This window comes from Solea senegalensis, linkage group LG5, assembly GCF_019176455.1.
Source record: "Solea senegalensis isolate Sse05_10M linkage group LG5, IFAPA_SoseM_1, whole genome shotgun sequence".
Lineage (NCBI taxonomy): Eukaryota > Metazoa > Chordata > Actinopteri > Pleuronectiformes > Soleidae > Solea > Solea senegalensis.
The window spans coordinates 5,258,258-5,277,918 of NC_058025.1; the positions used below are offsets into that span (position 1 = coordinate 5,258,258).

The 19,661-nt window shown below is 43.6% G+C and overlaps 1 protein-coding gene across 1 annotated transcript in view; it reads left to right on the forward strand.

The window, feature by feature from the left end:
* Positions 1 to 19,661, forward strand: part of LOC122768958 (ultraviolet-B receptor UVR8-like) — a 324,378-nt gene that overhangs the window by 285,323 nt on the left and 19,394 nt on the right. The window contains exon 9 of the mRNA XM_044025185.1: positions 18,773 to 18,810. Within this exon, the coding sequence (XP_043881120.1) occupies positions 18,773 to 18,810 (38 nt within the window). The remainder of the gene's footprint in view (positions 1 to 18,772; positions 18,811 to 19,661) is intronic.

Genomic DNA, 19,661 nt, shown 5'->3' on the forward strand with positions numbered 1-19,661 from the left:
ATGTATCGGGTATCGTTTCGTATTGTTTCCCACCCTAAAGTAGGCATTTCTAAAAGACATCATTTATGAAGTTACGTACCACTGTCCCATTCAATATATTCAAAGATAAATATCAGAATGATTGACTTACATGTGATGTGCATGTTTTCTTTTGTTTTTTTTAAATATTACTCAAGGGTTATTGTCTAAGAAATGTATCCTCCAATTTTGGTTTGAGGAGGAAATTATCGATTCCTATACAATAATAGAATAGCACAATACATATTGAATTGGCACCAAGTCAAACACATTGTCCCAGCCCTACTGGTTGTAGTTGGACTAACACAATCATTTTGATGTTGTGACACACACAAATGAAAAGAGGCCGATACATACAGTATATCCACAAACAGGAAAAGACACACAAATTAACACACACACACACACACACACTTTGCTGGGCTGACAGTCACACAGACGGGGGATGAGAAAACATAGAAGTGCATTTATGGAGATTGCCTTTTGTCCCTGCTTTACCTTAATCTATTCTTGTCTACCTGCCACTGACTTCTCACCAGGGCAATAAAGAGCTGTCAGGAATCACGCGTTCTTCTGCTCAGTTCCACATTAATTTAACCAAGAGGTGGAATTTTTTTTCCCCTCCTCCATTTCTTTTACATCTCAACCATTACATTACATTAACCTCCTCTTCTCTTACTGTCACTGATGTCTTACATTCTCTTTCCAGTGTATAGCCTTTGAGGAACGTGCATTTCATTTTCTTTTGTCCTGCATTGTGATCCTAAGTGCTCATGGTAACTTTTCCAAGTTCGGGGTGGGCAGTCACACTTCTCTCCCCTCTCCCTGTGCACTCTGAAGTGGAGCTCAAGTGCTCTGACATTCTCTACCTTCCCTTACAAAGCACCCCCTCCTGGGTTGGGGCGGAGCGATCAAAGCACTGAGGCGGGTATGTGGGGTCGTAACTGACCGACTTGTTTACTAACAGACTAATTGTTGCCCTCCCCTGTGCTGCTCCTTGCAAGTCATGTGTACTGCTCTCTGGCCTCCACTCAGACCTGGTATTAACATCTGTCCGATCGCGTTAAATTGGTCTCGTTCACACCTGGAATGTGGACAAACGCGTCTTTAAATCCACCTCTGGAAGTGTTTTTGTGTGAGGAAGCTTTCTGGACACAGTACACGTGTCTTGATTTGTCCACAAATCCAAATGACTCAGTTTTAATGATTTCTTTGTGACATGGAGCAAAGAAACCAGCAAATATTAACATTTAAGACGCTGAAAAATCAGAAAGCACTGAGCAACTGATTATTCCATTATCCAAATAGGTGACAATTCGTACAGTTATTGATTAATAATCGATTATTCAAATAATCGTTGCGGCCCTAGATCAAAGCAAAGGGTAAGAAGGGTGTGAGAGGATGGCTTGCTTGCTTGGTACTGACAGGTGTGTGTGTGTGTGTGTGTGTGTGTGGGGTATTATTCTCAGATCCTGTTGCGCACTAACCCGCCCCTCTCTGTGAGGAATTCCAATCATTCATGAGCCACAGCGTTGTCTTAATCAGGGAGTTGTTACTGACAAGGAACCTCCTATAGTTTCTCGTCTCCCGTGCTTAAGAAAAGTAATATATATATATAAAGGACTGGGGTATTGCCGGCTGTGACGCTGTCGAGCGCTCTCTTAATTACAACTCTCATAGGGCAGGAAATGCCGGGCTTATGAGGGGAGTATCATACACTGGGGCACGGAGATGTCCGTTTTGCTATCATCCACCTTCCTGGATAAACATTCAACGGGGACTGAGCCACTTTGCACGTCTATTTGCGGCCACACGGTGGGGAGCAGAGCCGTGCAGATGGATGAAGATACACTCATCGCCAAGGAGACGTTAATACAGCGTTTACCTTGTAAGCGTTACTCGTGAAATGTATTTTACACATTCTTGCTCAGTTTTAAAAACACATGCAGGCACCGGCACACACACACACACACTTTGAAGGGCCTCTAAATTAACATAATGTCATGCCTGCCCCTCAGAGAATGCAGTAGACAGCTGACTACTGGAGCTTATGAGAATGCTCTGTTGTCAAGAGGGAAGAATTCTCATGAAGGTGCCGCTTCCAGTTTATGGGCTGTGCATAACCCCCACATGTCAGCGAGTGCACATGTTATGTACATGTGTGTGATGTGGGGTCGTGTGTGTGTGTGTGTGTGTGTTGGGGGCAGTGTTGCATGTGCACACATCCCACCTCTTATTGCACTCTCTTGTGTACGAGGTTGTTTATTAACCCTTTTTCTCACGTGTACGTGTCTCTGTGTTATATTTATGCATGTGTTGCATGCCTGCTCTCATACTGCCTTTGTGTGTGTGTGTGTGTGTGTGTGTGTGTGTGAGGAAGAGAATGAAGACAAGAGACAGCAAAAGAAAGCTCTTTGAAGTTTCTCTTCTGACCTTGCTAGTTGTGTGAACACACATCCTGTTCAAAGTTTAGCTGCAGTGGCACGAGGAAATGTAGAGCTGGAACGTATTTGTCACATGATGGCGTCTGACGAGTTGCTTAGCTATTTCACTGTCATCTTTAGACGTCATGGCGCGGGCCGGAGAGGACGCCTTCTTCTCTTTTGTCATGACCTGGCCACAGTGTAACGTCTGAGATATTACGAGTTAAAGTTTGTTTTACTTTGAAAAATGTTGACATACTTGTGTTTCTTTTCTTTAAGTGATAACACTGACACATTGTCACCACTGACTCTCCCAACACTGCCGTTGGGACACATAGACACTCACTCACAACATGGCTGCCAACAGGCAAAGATGGAAAATCTTCTACTAGGAATTCAGCATTTTTTCATCACAGCACACAGGTGTGTTGTTGAGTAAGTCCAAACAGGTCATTTTGTGCATTAGTTGGATTTTATTCATCTGTTCATCAGACGCTAACTGATCAACTGCAGTAGTCAAGCAGCTCCTCTTTCCTCTGAGCTAAAAACGTATATAACTTGAATATTCTTGAAATATAGTCTGTTTCTTCCTGTGACCCTTCTGGTAGCAACCCTCAATTTCACAGGTTGGTTCTCTGCTCAAAGAGGTCAGTGCTGTCAATGATTCAGTGCCTCATACAACCACACTTTTCCTTTAATTTATGTTTCCCTTCGGGTATTGTTAATCAAAACAAGAGCCTGATACTGTAACTACGGACTATACTGTACTTGTTTTTAAAAGGACAGTCCTCAGCCACGGTTGCAAAAACTGTGTCCAAAGGCCGCGCTGTCACGGGCGGTGTGTTTTGTTCTAGGGTCACTCATTTTCCAGGAGGTGTGCAAAATAGCACTGACCCCACAAAATCGCTGACACTGAAGTATGGCATGTCACAGGTGAGGCCTATAACATGGAAAACACGCACATACACGGAGTATATCAACAGCCTGGTGAGGGCGAACTCCACAGAGACTTTACAATTAAATATGGACTCATATGTTACATATTCCTCAGTATTAAAATCAACATATCATTTCAAGAAAACACCTGTAAGCCTGGTTGCACAGCAACAGATTCTATTTCCTCTCAAACCTCAAGGTTGTATTTTTCTTCTTTCTTTTTTTTGAAGCAGTGGACAAAATAGCACCTTTAACAAGTGTGTTGACTCAGAAATGTGAGTGATGAGTCAATCCTCACACACGAGCAATCCTCCCTCTCTCTGGCCGACCTCATTTTCACCCACTGACTCAACTTCCCACCTCACTCCACATCACTCACCCTTCCTTTACCCAACTTTCTCAGCCGTGCCTCCCTTCAAACACTATAGGCTATTTCCGCTCTCTTCCCTTCTTAACAAATATGTTCTTTGGAGCCCTTCCCAGAATACGTTGGCATACACCCGTTGCCCACTCCCAATCTGCTGTCTTGTTTGACAATGATCCAGGAGACGGCGAGAGGTGAGGTGAAGGTGGCAGGGGGTACGGCCATATTGATACAGTGCACTCAAGAAGGACAGGTCCTTGTTCGGTGTAACATGGCATTAATGGTATGACATGGTTTATTGTAGAAAGGCTATACTCACAATCCCCCTAACCTAAAAATATCCATTCTTGGTCTCTTTGATGGAAACTATGACTCTGTCTTAACAACTGCTGCAAAGTTATGAACAAGTGATGAGAGGCTGGACGAGAGAGAGATGAGAGAAAGATGTGAAGGGGTTGAGAGAGGAATGGGAGAAATGGGAAGAGGGCGAGAGAGGGATGAGAGACAGATGGGTGGGGGAGGCGGTAGTGGAGTCTGAGACCTTGAGGGAGGGAGTGAGAGGGTGAAGATAGGGCAGTGTGGGTCAGCACATGGGTCAAACTCTTCTTTCTTGAAAAAAGAAAATGGATTTGGAGACACGTTGTCTGATTGTTTAAAGTGAAACACGTTGTGCACGTTTGCGCGCTCTAACAAAAAGCAGAAGCATGTAAAATGTTTGCAACCAGATTAGACTTTATGTCTTCCACTTCCCTCCAAATATACCACTTGCTTCAGAAATCGACTCGACACAGAGCCCCATTGTTGCTCTCTGGTATCTCTATCCACCTTTGTACCTCTTGCAGAAGAGTGTAAACAGTAATCAATGTGTCAACTGTCACTTGTTTGCTAAGCCAATAACGTGTCCATGGGTTTACTTAACAATGTAATGTGAGCCCTTTTTCTATGAAAAATGCATAACGATACACCTGCAGTCCACACTACCCTGACATTTCAGTGTCCAGACAAATAGAGAAGTTTGAAATCTCTGGTCAAGCAGAAACTGAGTTCTTTAGAAACTTTGGTATGACGCAGTTACCTGCGTTCACTTACTGACCTGGTTGTCACATAACGGAAATCCTTGTTCTTATCTTTCACCATTGTTTTCATGACAACTACAGCATAAACAAGGATGGAAGAGGATAGAATCGGCTTCCTGTTTACACTGACACATGCATGCCTGTTGTACCTGAATAGTTATGTGACATAGGCTTTTAGGTTTTCTGTCAATCTTGCGTTCCAGTCCATGCCGTATTTGATCTCACGTTCCATTTTTGGGGTTTGTCTTCTTTGGCGTTTCCATTATGCTATTTTGAGCACTGAATTGCACACGCGTGGGTACCAGCGGACTGCCTCATATAACCTCAAGCAAGTTTCCATGGTTACCATCTTCTTCGTTGTCGTATTTGGCCAAAACAAGAGTGTGCCATCAACTGTACTGGAAAGGGAAGCCTGCACATCTGGCAATGTACGGTCGTCGTGGATTCAAACTCGAGGTGTGCACGTTAGATCTGCATGGAACATGATGGGACTCAACCTCCATCTTCCTCTCGCTGTCTCTATCGCTCATATACACAAACGTTCTTAGTGAGGACACTCATAGACATAAGTCATCTCCCTGATGTTAACCATAAATAACCATCACTTAATTACCCATCTTAACCCTTCTCTTACCAATCTTGTCGTCGTTGGCATGCATACTTCTTTACCATAGCTCCTGGACCGTTTGTGATATCTGGCATGGACTGGCGATCTGTCCAGGGTGTGACCCCACCGTTCACCCTATGTCAGCTGAGATTGGCACGGCACGCCGTGATTCCTAAATGGTTGAATAACTGCCAGATATCCTAAGTGAAAGTAATCTTGGAAGAAGGAGCGCAAGCACTCACTCATTGAACATTTTTTTACGGCAATAAAATCAAAATAAATCCAGGCGGCCTGATTATCATGATGCTCATAAGAGGGTTAACCGAACCTTAATCCTAACACCCAGTCTTAACCCTCAAAAAGCTCTTTACATTCGTGAGGACAAGGTCAAGATGTCCCCACAAGGTCAAGATTTCCTCACATAGATGGGTTTGAATCTAACTTTGTTCTCACAGACATGTACATGCACGCTCACACACACACACACACACACACACAGCACTTCAGAAATGCTCACTAAGGCTCGAGCAATCTCCCGGTAATGGCGTTTTTAAGTGGCCTGTTTGCATAGAGTGTCTATAGAGAGAGCGAGCCCATGATAGAGCCAGTGACTAAGTGGGGGTTTGTTACAGTGACTGAACTCATATTCAGAGCCCAGTCATCCACCGGGGGACTGGCTGCTACTGTAGTCTGGCTGTGGTCTCGGAGCTATCACCAGCCAACACCGTTTTAGCAGTCTACTGTAATGTGACACTTGGGGATTTTTCAAAGCGTGATGACTGTGTCGCGTACTTGTACCATGTGTACTATATGCGGTAGTTAATTCCTTTTTATGTGTGTCTGCATACCCGCGCGTGTTTGCATTCTTCTGCGTCCCTGGCTGTGTGTGAGAATATAGCGCTTGTATGCGTGCGTGTGTTGAATGTGTGTGCGCATTGCTGTGGAACCATAATAAACATCCTTTCTCTGATATGATTGTTACCACAATCAGCCCAAATGCCCCTAAAGAATTATTAGTCCTCTCCCTTCATCTCTGTGCTGAGATTTCTTTTTATGGTTTCTTTCAAATTTTTTTTTTTAGTGAAGTTATTTGCTTTTACTTGGCCATTGATAAAAGCTACATTAAAGCAGAGTGACTTTGATGCAGAGGAGAGGAACCTTTGGCAATGGGCCTTGATGAGACAGCCAAGCGGCCGGCCAGCCAGGTTTTCATTAGATGAATGCTGTGGGACTGAAGCCAGATAAGATGGGCGCCAACATGCTGGAGCCAACCAATATAGTTATAGCAAGGTGCTCTCTATTCCGCTTCCTCGAACGTCAGTGTCTGTCTTTGTGGAAGTCGGCGTCTGTCTCTCGCTGTACGACCGAAGAGAGAGGGTGAGACCGGTCTGGAAAAGCCTCCTTGCCCTTTGCAAATCAACACACTCAGAGCGGTGATTTCCATAAAGATGTCTTGGGCCAGCTTTGCTTAAGAATAGGTCGACTGAAATAGGTAGCTTAGTGGTAAATGTCACAGAGAGATCCAAGAGGCGGAGAGACACGGAGAGAAACAGAATGAGCGAGATGAGTAAAAGAAGAGGGGATGTGCGACGATGACGTGCAGAAATAGAAAAGATTCAAGGGTTCATCGCTAAATTGCCGCTGTTGACATATGATTTGTAGGACGTGCTTGCTGCCAACAGATATGGTTTAACGTATTGTTCCGTACCTATTTGCAACACTTAATTGCAAGTGTCTTGTTGTCCACATTATAGAATTAGCTCAGCAATTACATGCTTGATTTATACAAGAGCCATCAAGTGTCATCAAATGAAAGGAGATGAAAATGAATGCATTTCTCTATCTTACTTCTTATTTCTTTCTCTCTCGTCTTCATGTGTGAAGGTCAGTGGTCACATTATAAAGGGCAGCTGTGATATTCATGGTCAGTCTTGTACTCTGGTCACACTTTTGCACCCGGACCATGTAGGATGCCCTGGATTTTCACAGACAATAATAGCTACAGAGGGATGTGTTGAGGAGTACAGCTGGGCCATGACTTTCCTCCTCTGTCTGGTGACTACACCCCATTTAAAACAACAGCCTGAGACTCTGCACTCTAAAGTTGACTGTAGTTAGCTAGTGATGTAAATCCTGTGTTTCTGAAATTACATATTGATTAGGTGACGATAAGGTAGGTTTAGATAAGATAACTGTGTGTGTGTGTGCGTCATGTACATGACGATTGATCATTTTCAAAGGACATGACGTATAAATGGGTCACTCCTGACTGCCGTCTAGACTCATATATATGACATACCTTGTTGCGTTGAGCGGTTTTGGATTCCTGCATTCCTTCGCCAGGGCCCCTCGTCTTAAGTCGGTGTTTAGTGAAAGACATGATCCCAAGAACCAGATCACCTACACGGCAGGTATCCACACATCTATTTTGGTTGCAGTATGCACTCACTGGCCACTTCTTTGATGGTCTTTACCCACAGAACTGCTGCTCACTGCATATTTTACTTCTTTTTCCTGAACATTTCCTGTAAACCCTGTAGATGGTTTTGTTTGAAAGTCCCAGTAGATCAGCAGTCTCTGAAGACCCAGCCCATGTGGCACCAACAACGCTGCCATGTTTAGAGTCAGATAAATCATCTTGCGTCGCCATTCTGATGCTCGCTTGGAATTTGGGTCACCCTGAACACGTCTTTGTGCCTAAATGCAAACAGACAGTGGCTGCCCATGCCATTGGCTGATTGGATATTTGCGTTAACGAGCGCTTTGGACAGGTGTACAGTACGTCATGAAGTTAAAACATACCGTACTGTATGTGTGTGTGCAAACTGATCTACGGCCTTCATTTATTCTAGTGTGCATGTATGGCCCTGTTTAGAAAGTGAATAAACATATTAAAAAAAGGGTGAGAGCAACAGTTTGACTTGCTGTAAGTGTTGCGTGAGTGAGTCTATGTGTGTATGTGTGCGTGGCAAATCCTCTCGCTGATTGGTTTAAACTTCTGAAAAGCTTGTGTGCGTGTGCGTGTGTGTGCGTGTGTGTTTATGTGGCTGATATCTATCGGGGCGTTAAGCTGATTAGTGTGAACTGTGGCCAGGTTCATTTGCATACGTTTCTTATCTCATTAGATTGGTATCAGCCTCTGTCACCATGCAAGACCTCGACCGGGATGTCTTCGTACCTCGCTCTGTAAGCACACAAGCTCATACCCATACACAACCCCGATGCCCCTGGCTAACAACAACGATAATGTGTAACACCAGCCAAGAAGTGCGGGCTCCTCATCTCCTCTTGTCACCCGCGCTGCTGCACCACTGTCACGGCAGCACATCTTACGTCTCCTCCTCAGGCTCTCCGTGTCCCTGGTCCGATCAAGGTCATTAACTCGAATCTCTTATTCCCATCTCCACACTGTCGTCCTTGTTCATCTCATTGTCTTTTCTCCCTTTTCCCCTTGATTGTCTTCCATTGCTCTTTATTTATAAGGTGTCTTGAAGGTTTTGTTTTTGCATTTTAAGACTATTTTAATTGGGTTATTGAATTGCAAAATGGTTGCAGGGAAATTAGGTTGAGATAGCTTCCAGTCATGATTGATTTCATGATGGACATAGGATAAAAACGGGCTTTAAAAACGGACTTCAATCGGCAACATCCTCAGTGTCTTGCCTGTGAGGGCAAAATAGTGGCTCCACAATCTAACTTTGCATAACGTTCTCTTCCGCCGACATCCTTGTGTTTTGGAAAACAGACATCAGTCAGCCGAGCTCCACGGACATTTACCGCTACACTTTCAAAAACTTATTTATCCACGCACTCTCGGCATATTTATTGACAAAATAAAATGGCACATTTGCTTGTTCGTAACTGTTTGACGGGCAGGACTAAGACAACAGCACACTAACTTTTAGTGTGATTACTAGTTTTGCTTTTTAGCATGAAAGAATCTTTTTTTTTTTACCAGCCTTGTTAACTTGGACTCGCTCAGAGAGCCACTTTCTCCACTGACACTTGTGTGGTTTCCTCTGCAGGCGGTGCTGATGTTAAAAGGTGCTTCACACGCAGCGACGAGATAACATTTTATTTACTATCACGCGTTCCCTACCAAGGACGGCATTAACACATTGTTTTATGAGTTCTGTCAGTGCCGCTACGCCTGTGGACAAACCAATACGTTGTTCTCATTTATCTATCAAGCCCTCGCCCGCCTTGAGTGAGTGGACCTGCACTGAGTGCTTGTTTCAGCGCTGCTCAGTCATCCCCTGTACATATTTCCATTGTCAGTCCAGACCATGGATACTGATGGAGATATACTGTATATCATTGCCTGGGAGGGCCCAGTGGAGAAACAGAGAGGTCATATTCATTTTTAGTTGGAGCCAATAGTGTAGGTTACAGTGTGCTGAGGTTAGCATATGTCCTCCAATAGCCATTTCAGTAGATCTACATTCATAAACAAGGAAATGCCGAGGAAGTCTGGAGCTGCAGTAAAACTGTCATGACTGGAGGAAGACCTTTGCTCCTTCCAGCGACTCATTTGCAACTGCTACAAGAGAGAGAAAATACCATCATAATATCAGATTTGTTGCATTCCATTTGGTTAGTGACAGGTTTAGTCGCGCACACCTTGAGAATGGGAAGAGGAGGAGGTGTGATAAGAGTATTAATGTGCGGCAGCAGACTGTTTAATTGGCTTAGAGCAATTTTCACAATATCTGTAGTCTTCTCATCTTCAATCTCCAAGTGTTACTAATCAGTTTCATGTCATTGTTTGCACCAGGATTTGTGCGAACCATAAAGTGAGCATGAATCTCCACACAATATTAAACAGGGTGTGATCTCTTCACGAACTGACTGATTAATGGCGCGAACAGGAGACGTTGCTCCAGTCGCAAACAAATCTGGTGTCACGTTCACAAACCTGAGCTTGAGTTAGCGTCAGCCAAAACAGACGAACAATGAGAGCAACGTGGAGCGCAAACCTGAAACACAGTCACCGTAAATAAATTCAGCTACACAAACCAAATGGATTTGGAGCTTTATTGTGATTTGTCATAATCTAATTTAAAATGAGTACAGAGTGCTATTACATGAGTACTGTTTTTTAAATAACTTTATGGTTTCAGCCAATTATGTTAATGAATTGGCAAAGAATTGTGTAAAATATACTTTTTTTCCTCAGATAAAGTCCATACAATTTTATTTTCTCATAAGACTTTTTGACTGCCTAATATAAGCATTTTTGAGTATCATTTGTTGTTTTTTTTTACAAATTTTTATCAGTAGATTCATTTCTAAAGATCAACATGGTTGACTTCTTCATGTTTGATACACACGTGTTGTTCTCATTGACATTTCTGTGTTTTTTTAGTGATTTACCATCAAAAATCCAACAACCGCCTCATGTCGATGTGAACTTTTCCAACTTTATTGCGCGTCACTTCTTCGAAACACACACAAAGACACGAATCAGTCAATGTGTCAGGCGTGTCAGACGTGTCAGACGGAGGACATGATGGACGCGGCTACCTGACCTCTCCTAAGTGAGAAGGCGTGTCCAGAGTTTTGACAGGAGAATCTTACAGTTTACCTCTTGTGATTACTTTGTACTGGTTGGTGTACCGCCGCCGCGATGAAAGCCGTACATGAACATGCCTGTGGGTTAACTGTTAGTTAGAGTTAGTGGGGAAAACAGAGCTGCAGAGACAAGCCCTTACATCTTTGTTCCCTTCAAGAGGCTAATACTTTATTTATAACGCTGCACCCCCCAGGTGCACACCCCAGGTCCCTGCACAGCCCTTTCTCTTCCCCACAGATACACTCTGCGCCTCTGCCGTGTGCAGTGCTACCTAGCGCACCTTCACATGCCTTTTCTTTCAACTTCCCACTCCTACGGCTGCAAAAGTGGAGGAAGTTGAGGAGGGAGATACAAAGACGCAGTGTAACGCACATACAATCTGCAGACTGAAGCGGTTTCATCGCCATGGTCTCCAAAGTCTCGCTGCAGTTCTCTTGTGCGCTTGAGAGAAAGAACCGAATCCCCTATCCTCTAGCCTTGCTCACTCCCGCCAAGCTGAAAAATACCACAGAGGAGAAAGAGAGCGCGAGAGATGCAGTAAAAGAAATGTTGGGGAACACTAAAGGAATGGAGAAGTAGAACTGGAGGTTGGGGTGGTGGGGGGTGTGATTGGAGAAGACAAAGAACTGGGAGGGGATTGCGAGGAGAAAGGAGAGATTGAAGAAAGCATGATAAAGAAGGGAAGAGATGGCGTGTAGCCCTTTTTAAACTTGGAGATGCTCAATCCCTTCTTCTCACTCCAACCTGCATTTCTGGGTCACTAGAGACATTTAAACTGCACTTATAATTAACAGCTATTTTTAAACAGGGAGGGAGAAGTGGAGCGGTGGCGAGGTACAAAAGCATTAAAATTGCCCCAGATTCGCTATTGAATAGGACACATCAAGGCAATATGCTGGCAGATCAAAGTGAGCGAGGAGAAAGGAGACAGGGCCGATCAGTGGGGATAAATTGTTCCTTTTATAATGGCATAAGAATAGACCTCTCTGCAGCTGAAACAATTTAATAACTGCATTCATTACCTCTGTCCGGCCTGTCTTCCTGTCTGTCTGCCGCACAATGTGCAAACGCCTCTGCCATACACTATACCTCTCTTTGTCCCCCCTCCTCCCTCTCTCTCTTCCAAACTTATCACCTCACTCCCTTTTCTGTCTCTCACGTCCCTCAGTCCCCGCGTTCTCCCCCCCGTCCGCCTCTAAACGCACCCTCCAACAAACCCATGCATCCTCCAGTTGTCCTCCATGCAGCCCCCTTTATCCCCACAGCCTTGCCTGCTGCATCCTGCGCACCTCAGCAGCAGCAGCAGCAGCAGCAGCAGCAGCCACAGTGGCAGAGGTTCCACTGAGCCGCCGTGCTGCAGGCCTCGCAATGAAGATGTGCAATGTCTGACACTCTTGGAATGAGAGCCCTAATAGAAGGGGAAGCGGTTATCACAGGGCTCCCTCAGGACCAGCCTCTGTGCGCCTGACGCTAATTATGGCACATGCAAATGAATGTGCAGCATTAAAGTCAGGAGGAGTCTGTGCAGTCTCTCGCTCTCTCTCTCTCTCTCTCTCTCTGTGCGTGTGTGAGGTTGTGTGTGCGTGTGTGCGTGCAGACTTTCGAGTGAGCTTGTTTTAGATACAGATGTGCATGAGCACATTTCTGTGCACAGCAGGAATAAATCATTAGGCTAACACCTCGTTTACCTTTTCACACCTGCAGTAGTTTAGACTTTAACATCAGTTTGTCCTTGGTTTTTATGTGTGAATTTGCATCAGGTATCTATCTATCTGTCTGTCTGTCTGTCTGTCTATCTAATCAGATTGATCAATCGATCTTGATCTCTGTGTGTCTGTCTCTCTCTCGTGAGCAGATGTGAGGCTGAGGATCTCACTCACAGGAGGATTCCTATAAATACATCTCCCTCACATTCATGAGCAACCTCTCCAAGAGGGCGTCTTTATTAAAACCATTTTGTCTTCCCTTTGTGTGTGTGTGTGTGTGTGTGTGTTGTACTGTACTGTATGTGCGTCACGTCAGCATGTGTTAATTTGTGCGCGTCGTGTCGTGCGGATGTTTTTTATTTGTGCGTTTGTACACAATTGTGTTTTCCCATTCCAGTATGTGTTTGCAGCAGCGCTTTTATGTGACGCCCCTGTCTGTTTTTCCTTTGTTTTATGTGTGTGTGTGTGTGTGTAGTCTGTATGTTGGCCATCTTATCTCCCCATTAGCCTCTTGTGCCCTGACCAGTATTCCCCCTCTCCCCTTCCTGCTTTCTCTAATGGGTAATTTAGCCATGCTCGCCTGACATCTAGCCTATTCCTTGTTTAGTTGCCATGGCTACGCAGGCCTATGGATTGCTCCCTTGCTCCCTTGGCCTTGCTCTGGATGCTATAGATGTCTCAACTATTAGAGGGCAGAGCTGCTAAACACAGTGTGTATGTGCACACACCCAGAGACGCAGATTTAGACAGCACAAATAAACAATGTAGCACACTCTGATGTGAATATGGAATGATCCAGAATCTCTGACACGGGGAAAACACAGAAATGAATAGTAATATATTGATAATAGGTTGTTTTTTTTTTTTAATGGAATTAGAATTCACCTCTCAGCTGAAGCTTAATATTTGATTCTTTATGTAAATACTAATGTGCTTTCCAAATGTTCCACATGAAGGTAGCAGTTTCTATTCACTGCTCTGCTAAGTTACAGAGATAAGGAGTACATTTACACAGAATTTGAAGTCCGGGTCACCACAGACGTAGGAACTTGATGTAAAAAGATAGAGCACCAAGCAAGCAGATACTGTACATGGTCACATTTAATGACTGCTTACTAGAAGATTATGATATATTACGTGATATTTCAAAAATAATAACATTTTCTTCATTTTCTGTGTGTCCATTCACTTTTATTTGACTGGTCAAATCCATAACTTGCACAGTTTCTGTATATGGTGGCTCATATGTTGCACTCAACCAAAGCTACATATCAGTCACTGACAAAAGTTGGCTGAACCTTTATTTCTGCTCACATTTTTGCTAATTTGTTGGAATAACCTATATGAATGAGTTACTATGGTGAGTTCAGAGAACATTTTCCGTCTGTGTCAGAATCACGTTTCGTACCGAGGTCCACAGATCGCGTTGTGCTCGCCCAACATCATTTTCCTGATGAGAGGATATGGTGAACTGAAGTGCTCTCTGTTGTTTTAGCTTTATGGTCATCTTAGGTAACTTTTAGCATCATTCTCTGCACCATGTTGTGTTTTGTTTTTTTTTCTTTACAAGGTTTTTATCGTCTCTACTTCCTTGTTATGACAGATCCGGGCCTGGCTGGAGGCAGCCACCTGCTGATAGATGAGGCCCTTTTGTACTTCCCAAAAAGAAATCATAACCCACACACCTACAGAGGCCAAGCTCGATGAGTCAGTGTGGAAACATAAATGTGTGTGTGCGCGCATGCGCGTGCGCCCGTGTGTGTGCGCTATTGATTTCTTTTTTCATTTTCTTAGTGAAATATATAAAATGAATTTGAAAAGTTCAGAGTCCTCTGCCTCTCAGGAAACTTTAGTACTTTGTACTCCGTCATCAGTTTTGTGTGAGGTCGCCGTAGTCGATGCAGTGCCATATGCCAGAGCTGCTTTTTACAAAAGTTACACATACACATACACACACTCGCGCGCGGAAGAATGAGGGTTGCAGGCAGGTAGATGAAGAAAAAAAAAAAACTGCAGCTCTGAATTTACTCTCTCTCTCTCTCTCTCTTCCTCATGTATTTTGCAGGACTTGCAAGTCGGAGGCAGAGGGTTGCACCGAGGTGCTCCGGGGTCAAAACAAACAAACGTGCCTGAAGTTTTTGTGCTTTTGCTGAAGATCTTGTTGTCTTTGAAGTTTTCACTAGCAAGTGCAAAGGAGAGGAGGGAGAGTTGGGTTAGAGAGAGCGAGAGTAACGAGGGAAGAGAGAGAGAGAGACGATGTTTCACAAGTGCAAAGCTCTTGAGTTGAAACTGTGCCTGTGCTGGGCCTACAGAGAGCAGATGACAGTCGCTTTGGTTTTCTTTTGTAGAGCTCACAGTACTTTTGCCTTACATAACCCCTCCCATTGTGCTTTTTTTTTTCTCCTCACTTATTTGGGGAGAAACCTTAAGTATGCACTTTAAAAATGGAATACTTTCATGTGTTTGGCTGTAGAGGGAAGAGAGGGGGCGCAATATAGATCACATATAAAAAGGGTTTGGCTCTGACAGGGTATTTAAAATGATACTCCTCTATCAGGTAAATGAGCTGAATTTTGAATTTAACAGCATGCAGCAGTTTCTTTGGGGAATGAACATAGAGGAAGAGGAAAGGACAGGAACTGAAGGTGGATTTCTGTCACCCTGAACAGAAAGAGTGACAATTTGGAAGTCTTGAAACACTGAGGTTTTAAAGCGTCATGGAGGCGGAAAACACAGTGCGATAAAAGTGTAATGGAAATAGAGTCAGCCAATAAAAGGTTTTGCCGCACTGGAAAAGTACAGCGCAAGTGAGGAGTTAAAAAACACATTCCTTCACTAAGTGGAAGCAAAAATGACTTCAATAATGAATGGAATCAGCAGTGAATCAACAACCGCTGATGCTCTTTATTTACGGCATGAGGTTTTATTCTTTTATTCTTCTGTGGTAACACGGACTATTGATTATCTCAATGAACGTACTCGAGATTCACTTCACAGCAGTTGTCTTCGGAAACCTAGCTTCAGATAGACATATAGCACAACAAGAACAGATACAGCAGTGCAGACATTCTTTTTTTTTTTTTTTACCCCTTCCCCCATCCCAGATTCCCCATAAGGTGCCCCTTACCCCCCTTCTTCTTCTCCCCCCCCACCTCCCCTCTGCTTCTCTGTGAGGTTAAAGCGCACCTTCCCACTGAAGGGCTCTGGGGTCACGCATCTGCATGTGAAATGTGAACCCGCTGACATTCCAGGGCAGCCCTAAGCCGTGCAGTCCCTTTGTTCACTTGGGTACCAGTGTCAGGCCTAACAAGCCTGGCGAGAGTCTCTGAGGGAGGAGAGTGAGAGAGAGAGAGAGAGGTTGGTGTGTTATTGATGTCCTCTGCAACAATCCATTTTCACACATGCCAAAGAAAGAAGAAGAAGAAGAAGAAGAAGAAAAAAAGGAAAGTTATGTTTCTCAAAATGGTAATACAAATTTACTGCACAACCTCCAAGTGACATTGTTGCCCCTGAGCTGGCGGTAACACCCGGTGACTTTGCTTTGGGTACGTTAAAATGGTAATGCATGGAATGGTCTATATATTGAATGAGGTCAAGGCAACCATAAAATAAAAAAAAAAAAATAAAAAAACAACCCAGCAGGTTTCCTTGACAACAACATAGACGGACGTTAGTGATTGTTAGAGCGGCGTTGACGCTGGAATTGCTTTTTCCTTACTTTTCTGCCTTGTGATGTTTGATTTGAATCCACCCCCACCCCCCTAAAATTGACTAAAGCTGGTATGTTCGACGCAACAGAAGCCTTTCAGGCACATCTCGGCGGACATGCGTGTTCTTTTGAATCAGGCAGCACACAGAGGTGCTATGGCAGGGCTGGGGTCCTTTCAGCCTGTGAATTAAGTTCTGAGGCACAAAGGGCAGCTATTCACCAGGCAGTGATGGACTTCACACGAGCTTTTATGTCCTCACTGGCAGGCAGAGAGAGAGAGGGAGAGAGAGAAGGGGGGAAAAGTTGAAATGAGTGGAATAGAAAACAGACATTGCCAAGGGAGCAGTGGAATAGTCTGACAAATATGTTTTAGTAGAAAGCAATAATAACTGTAGCCACAGGCAGTCCTACACACGTTTCTATCATCCTCGTTTGATTATTGTATTTTTAAACCCATTGTAATATCGTATTAGTAATGGACATCGTTTGAAAATGGTGAGTCAACAGGTGTCGCCGAGTCATTTAAAGCCTGTAGTGTAATATAAATCACATCATTGTGGTCATTTACCTGAAAAGATACACATGAACGCAGTCAATGTCAGGTCAGCTTTATTTATATAACAGATGTCATGCACAAGTCAACTCAGTGTGCCTTGCAATAAAATCACTTTAATGAACGTGAAAGACCAAAACAAAACACTGAATCATGCACACACACACACACACACACATGTCACATGTCTGTATATTATGGGACTCGTGTGAAGATCTGAAGGGGACTGACTAGGCTGTAGTCAGTGATCATGTCAGATATATACATTATTAACCCCAACGTTTTTATATGATTTTGATTATTGTTTTGTTGGGCCACGACTAATGATCATTTTCTCGATTCATCTCGACTTGTTTGGTTCCGTAAAATGTCAGAAAATGTTGAAAGATGTCGAAAAATGTCAGAAAATGTTAAAAAATGTCAGAAAATGTTGAAAAATGTCAGAACATATTGAATTTTGGTTTGTCCACAAACCATGTTTTGGTTTTTTTTTTAATTTCTGTGTTATATGGAGCAAATAAACCAGAAAATATTCACATTTAAGAAGCTGAAAAATCAGAAAGCTTGTTTTAGTTTTTGCAAATCGATTATAAAAATAGTTTCGATTCATCGAATAATCGTTGCAGTGCTCGTATCGTGCGTGAAAAATATGCTCAGCAAAGATACACAGCAGCAAGAAAGAGTAGAATATACTATTTATTGCATATTATTAAACAAATTAACCTTCCTGATGTTTTTTTTTAATTCATTATAGTGAGGAAGAAAGAAAATACAAAAAAAGTGTCATGCATTCTCAAATTCATCTATTTCATAAGAACTCAAGCAACCTATTTTCTTTGGGAACTTTTTTGTTGTTTATGTGTGTTTGTATTTGGAGAATGTAAACAGATTCAGCACACAGATTATTTTTAAATACAGATACAGATCATAAACATTAGACCCAGGTGAACGTGTTCATTTCCTCTTCATCTGCTCCATTTAATGTTTATAGCAGTCCTTACTTTTTAAAACATGGGGACATTTATTTCATCAGTCAGATCCTCGAAATCCATGGCTCTCAAACTACTTTATACGAGGTACCACCTGAGAAACTATTGCGCTCTCCCAGGTTTAAAAAACCCCAGGTACACCTGCTCATTTCAGTGCGAGAGAGGTTTTAATGAGCACTAAGGTCCAAATGTGTTGTCACCAAAAACCTCCGCAAGGTCATACAAACACCAACACTGCCCACTTTCACTTACACACACAGTGTAAGTGGGGCCTTCCACTCGGGTCCCACATTCCTTCCCCTGGGGAGCCAAGTGCAGTGTGAGTGATTCAGTTAGCGTTACTACATACATTAGAGCTGTCCATCCATCCGGTCTGCTTTTCCAAACACATCCATCCCGGTCCTAGTTAAAACACTGGGGGATCTCCTCCGCACCACCTCCACCCCTCCCAAAGTCTTTTATGATGTCCATAAAATGGAAGAGTGCAGCTTTACTTGAACTAATAATATCTGAGCTTACAGGGCTGTGATTGATGATCTTTAAAGCCGGCCCGATCGGTCTCATCTTTCTTCAGATTTTTATCACTGACTTGTTTGCAGTCATGTGCAATCACAAGCACCGAGAGAGGTAACAAGTGCTTGATGTATGATGCTTGAGCCACTTTTGTCAGCTACGCATTTCCCTCCTCTCCCTTCACTTTTTTTTTTTTTTTATTTTCTATTTTAACCCCAGGATTTTGTTTGTTGCCTCACTTAAATTGTTGTTTCACTGTGCTCTCCCTCTCTCTCTCCCTCTCTCTCCTGTTCTTTCTTTCCTCAGATGGTGGGAATGTCTTCTCCTGGGGAATGGGGCAAGAGGTGAGCCAAACATTTTTCCACTTTTGGCTCTGCCAGGAGAAGCGGAATAAGAACAACGCTGGACTGCAGGCTTTTTTCATATTGCACAAACTCTCTCTCTTACACACCTACAAATACACACACATGGAAACTTCTCCCGGGTTTTTTTTTTTTTTGGAAAACATTTTGAGGTCTTTATTCTCTCCAGAGTACAGATTAAAAGGTTTTGGGGGATTGTGTCTGAGCCCTCCCTTCAAGCACTTAATATCCTTCATGTTGTGCCAAGAACGCACATCTTCTTAAATTCTATAAATCACCTTTATGGGATCTGCAGTTTGTCCATTTCAGCTCCTCTGCTTCACATGGACAGAGCAGGAAATCCTCGTTGTGGGATGGACTGTAGTTTATGCATGTGTGTGCCCTTTTCAATGTATGTGAGCGTGTGTGTGTGTTTGTTGGACCTGTCCCGTCTCCCCCGCCTCTGCTAGATAAAGAATCCCACCTGTCACTGAGGATTGTTCTGGCCTTTCGTTTAAGTCGTTCTTTAGTGTGCCGCATCATTACACAGCCTCCAGACAGATCCCTGGGAGTGTAAAACCTAGGCCCACCTCAATCCCTCCGTTCCTCCCTCTGTCTCTCTGATTCTCTTTTCGTCCCCGGCTTCCGCGTTTATCCGCGAGGGGTTTGGAAACTGCGGCCCGAAATGCGATCGCTCTCGCAGCGTCGCGGCGAGGGTGAGGCTGCGTCAGGACAGTGAGATAAAATGCGCAGGTGAAGGTTAGGGGAGGCGGAGGGAGCAGTGAAAATGTTAGATATCAGCTGTTATGAGCTTTGACGTGGCCTTGGCTTCCACACTGCACTCTTATTCTGCA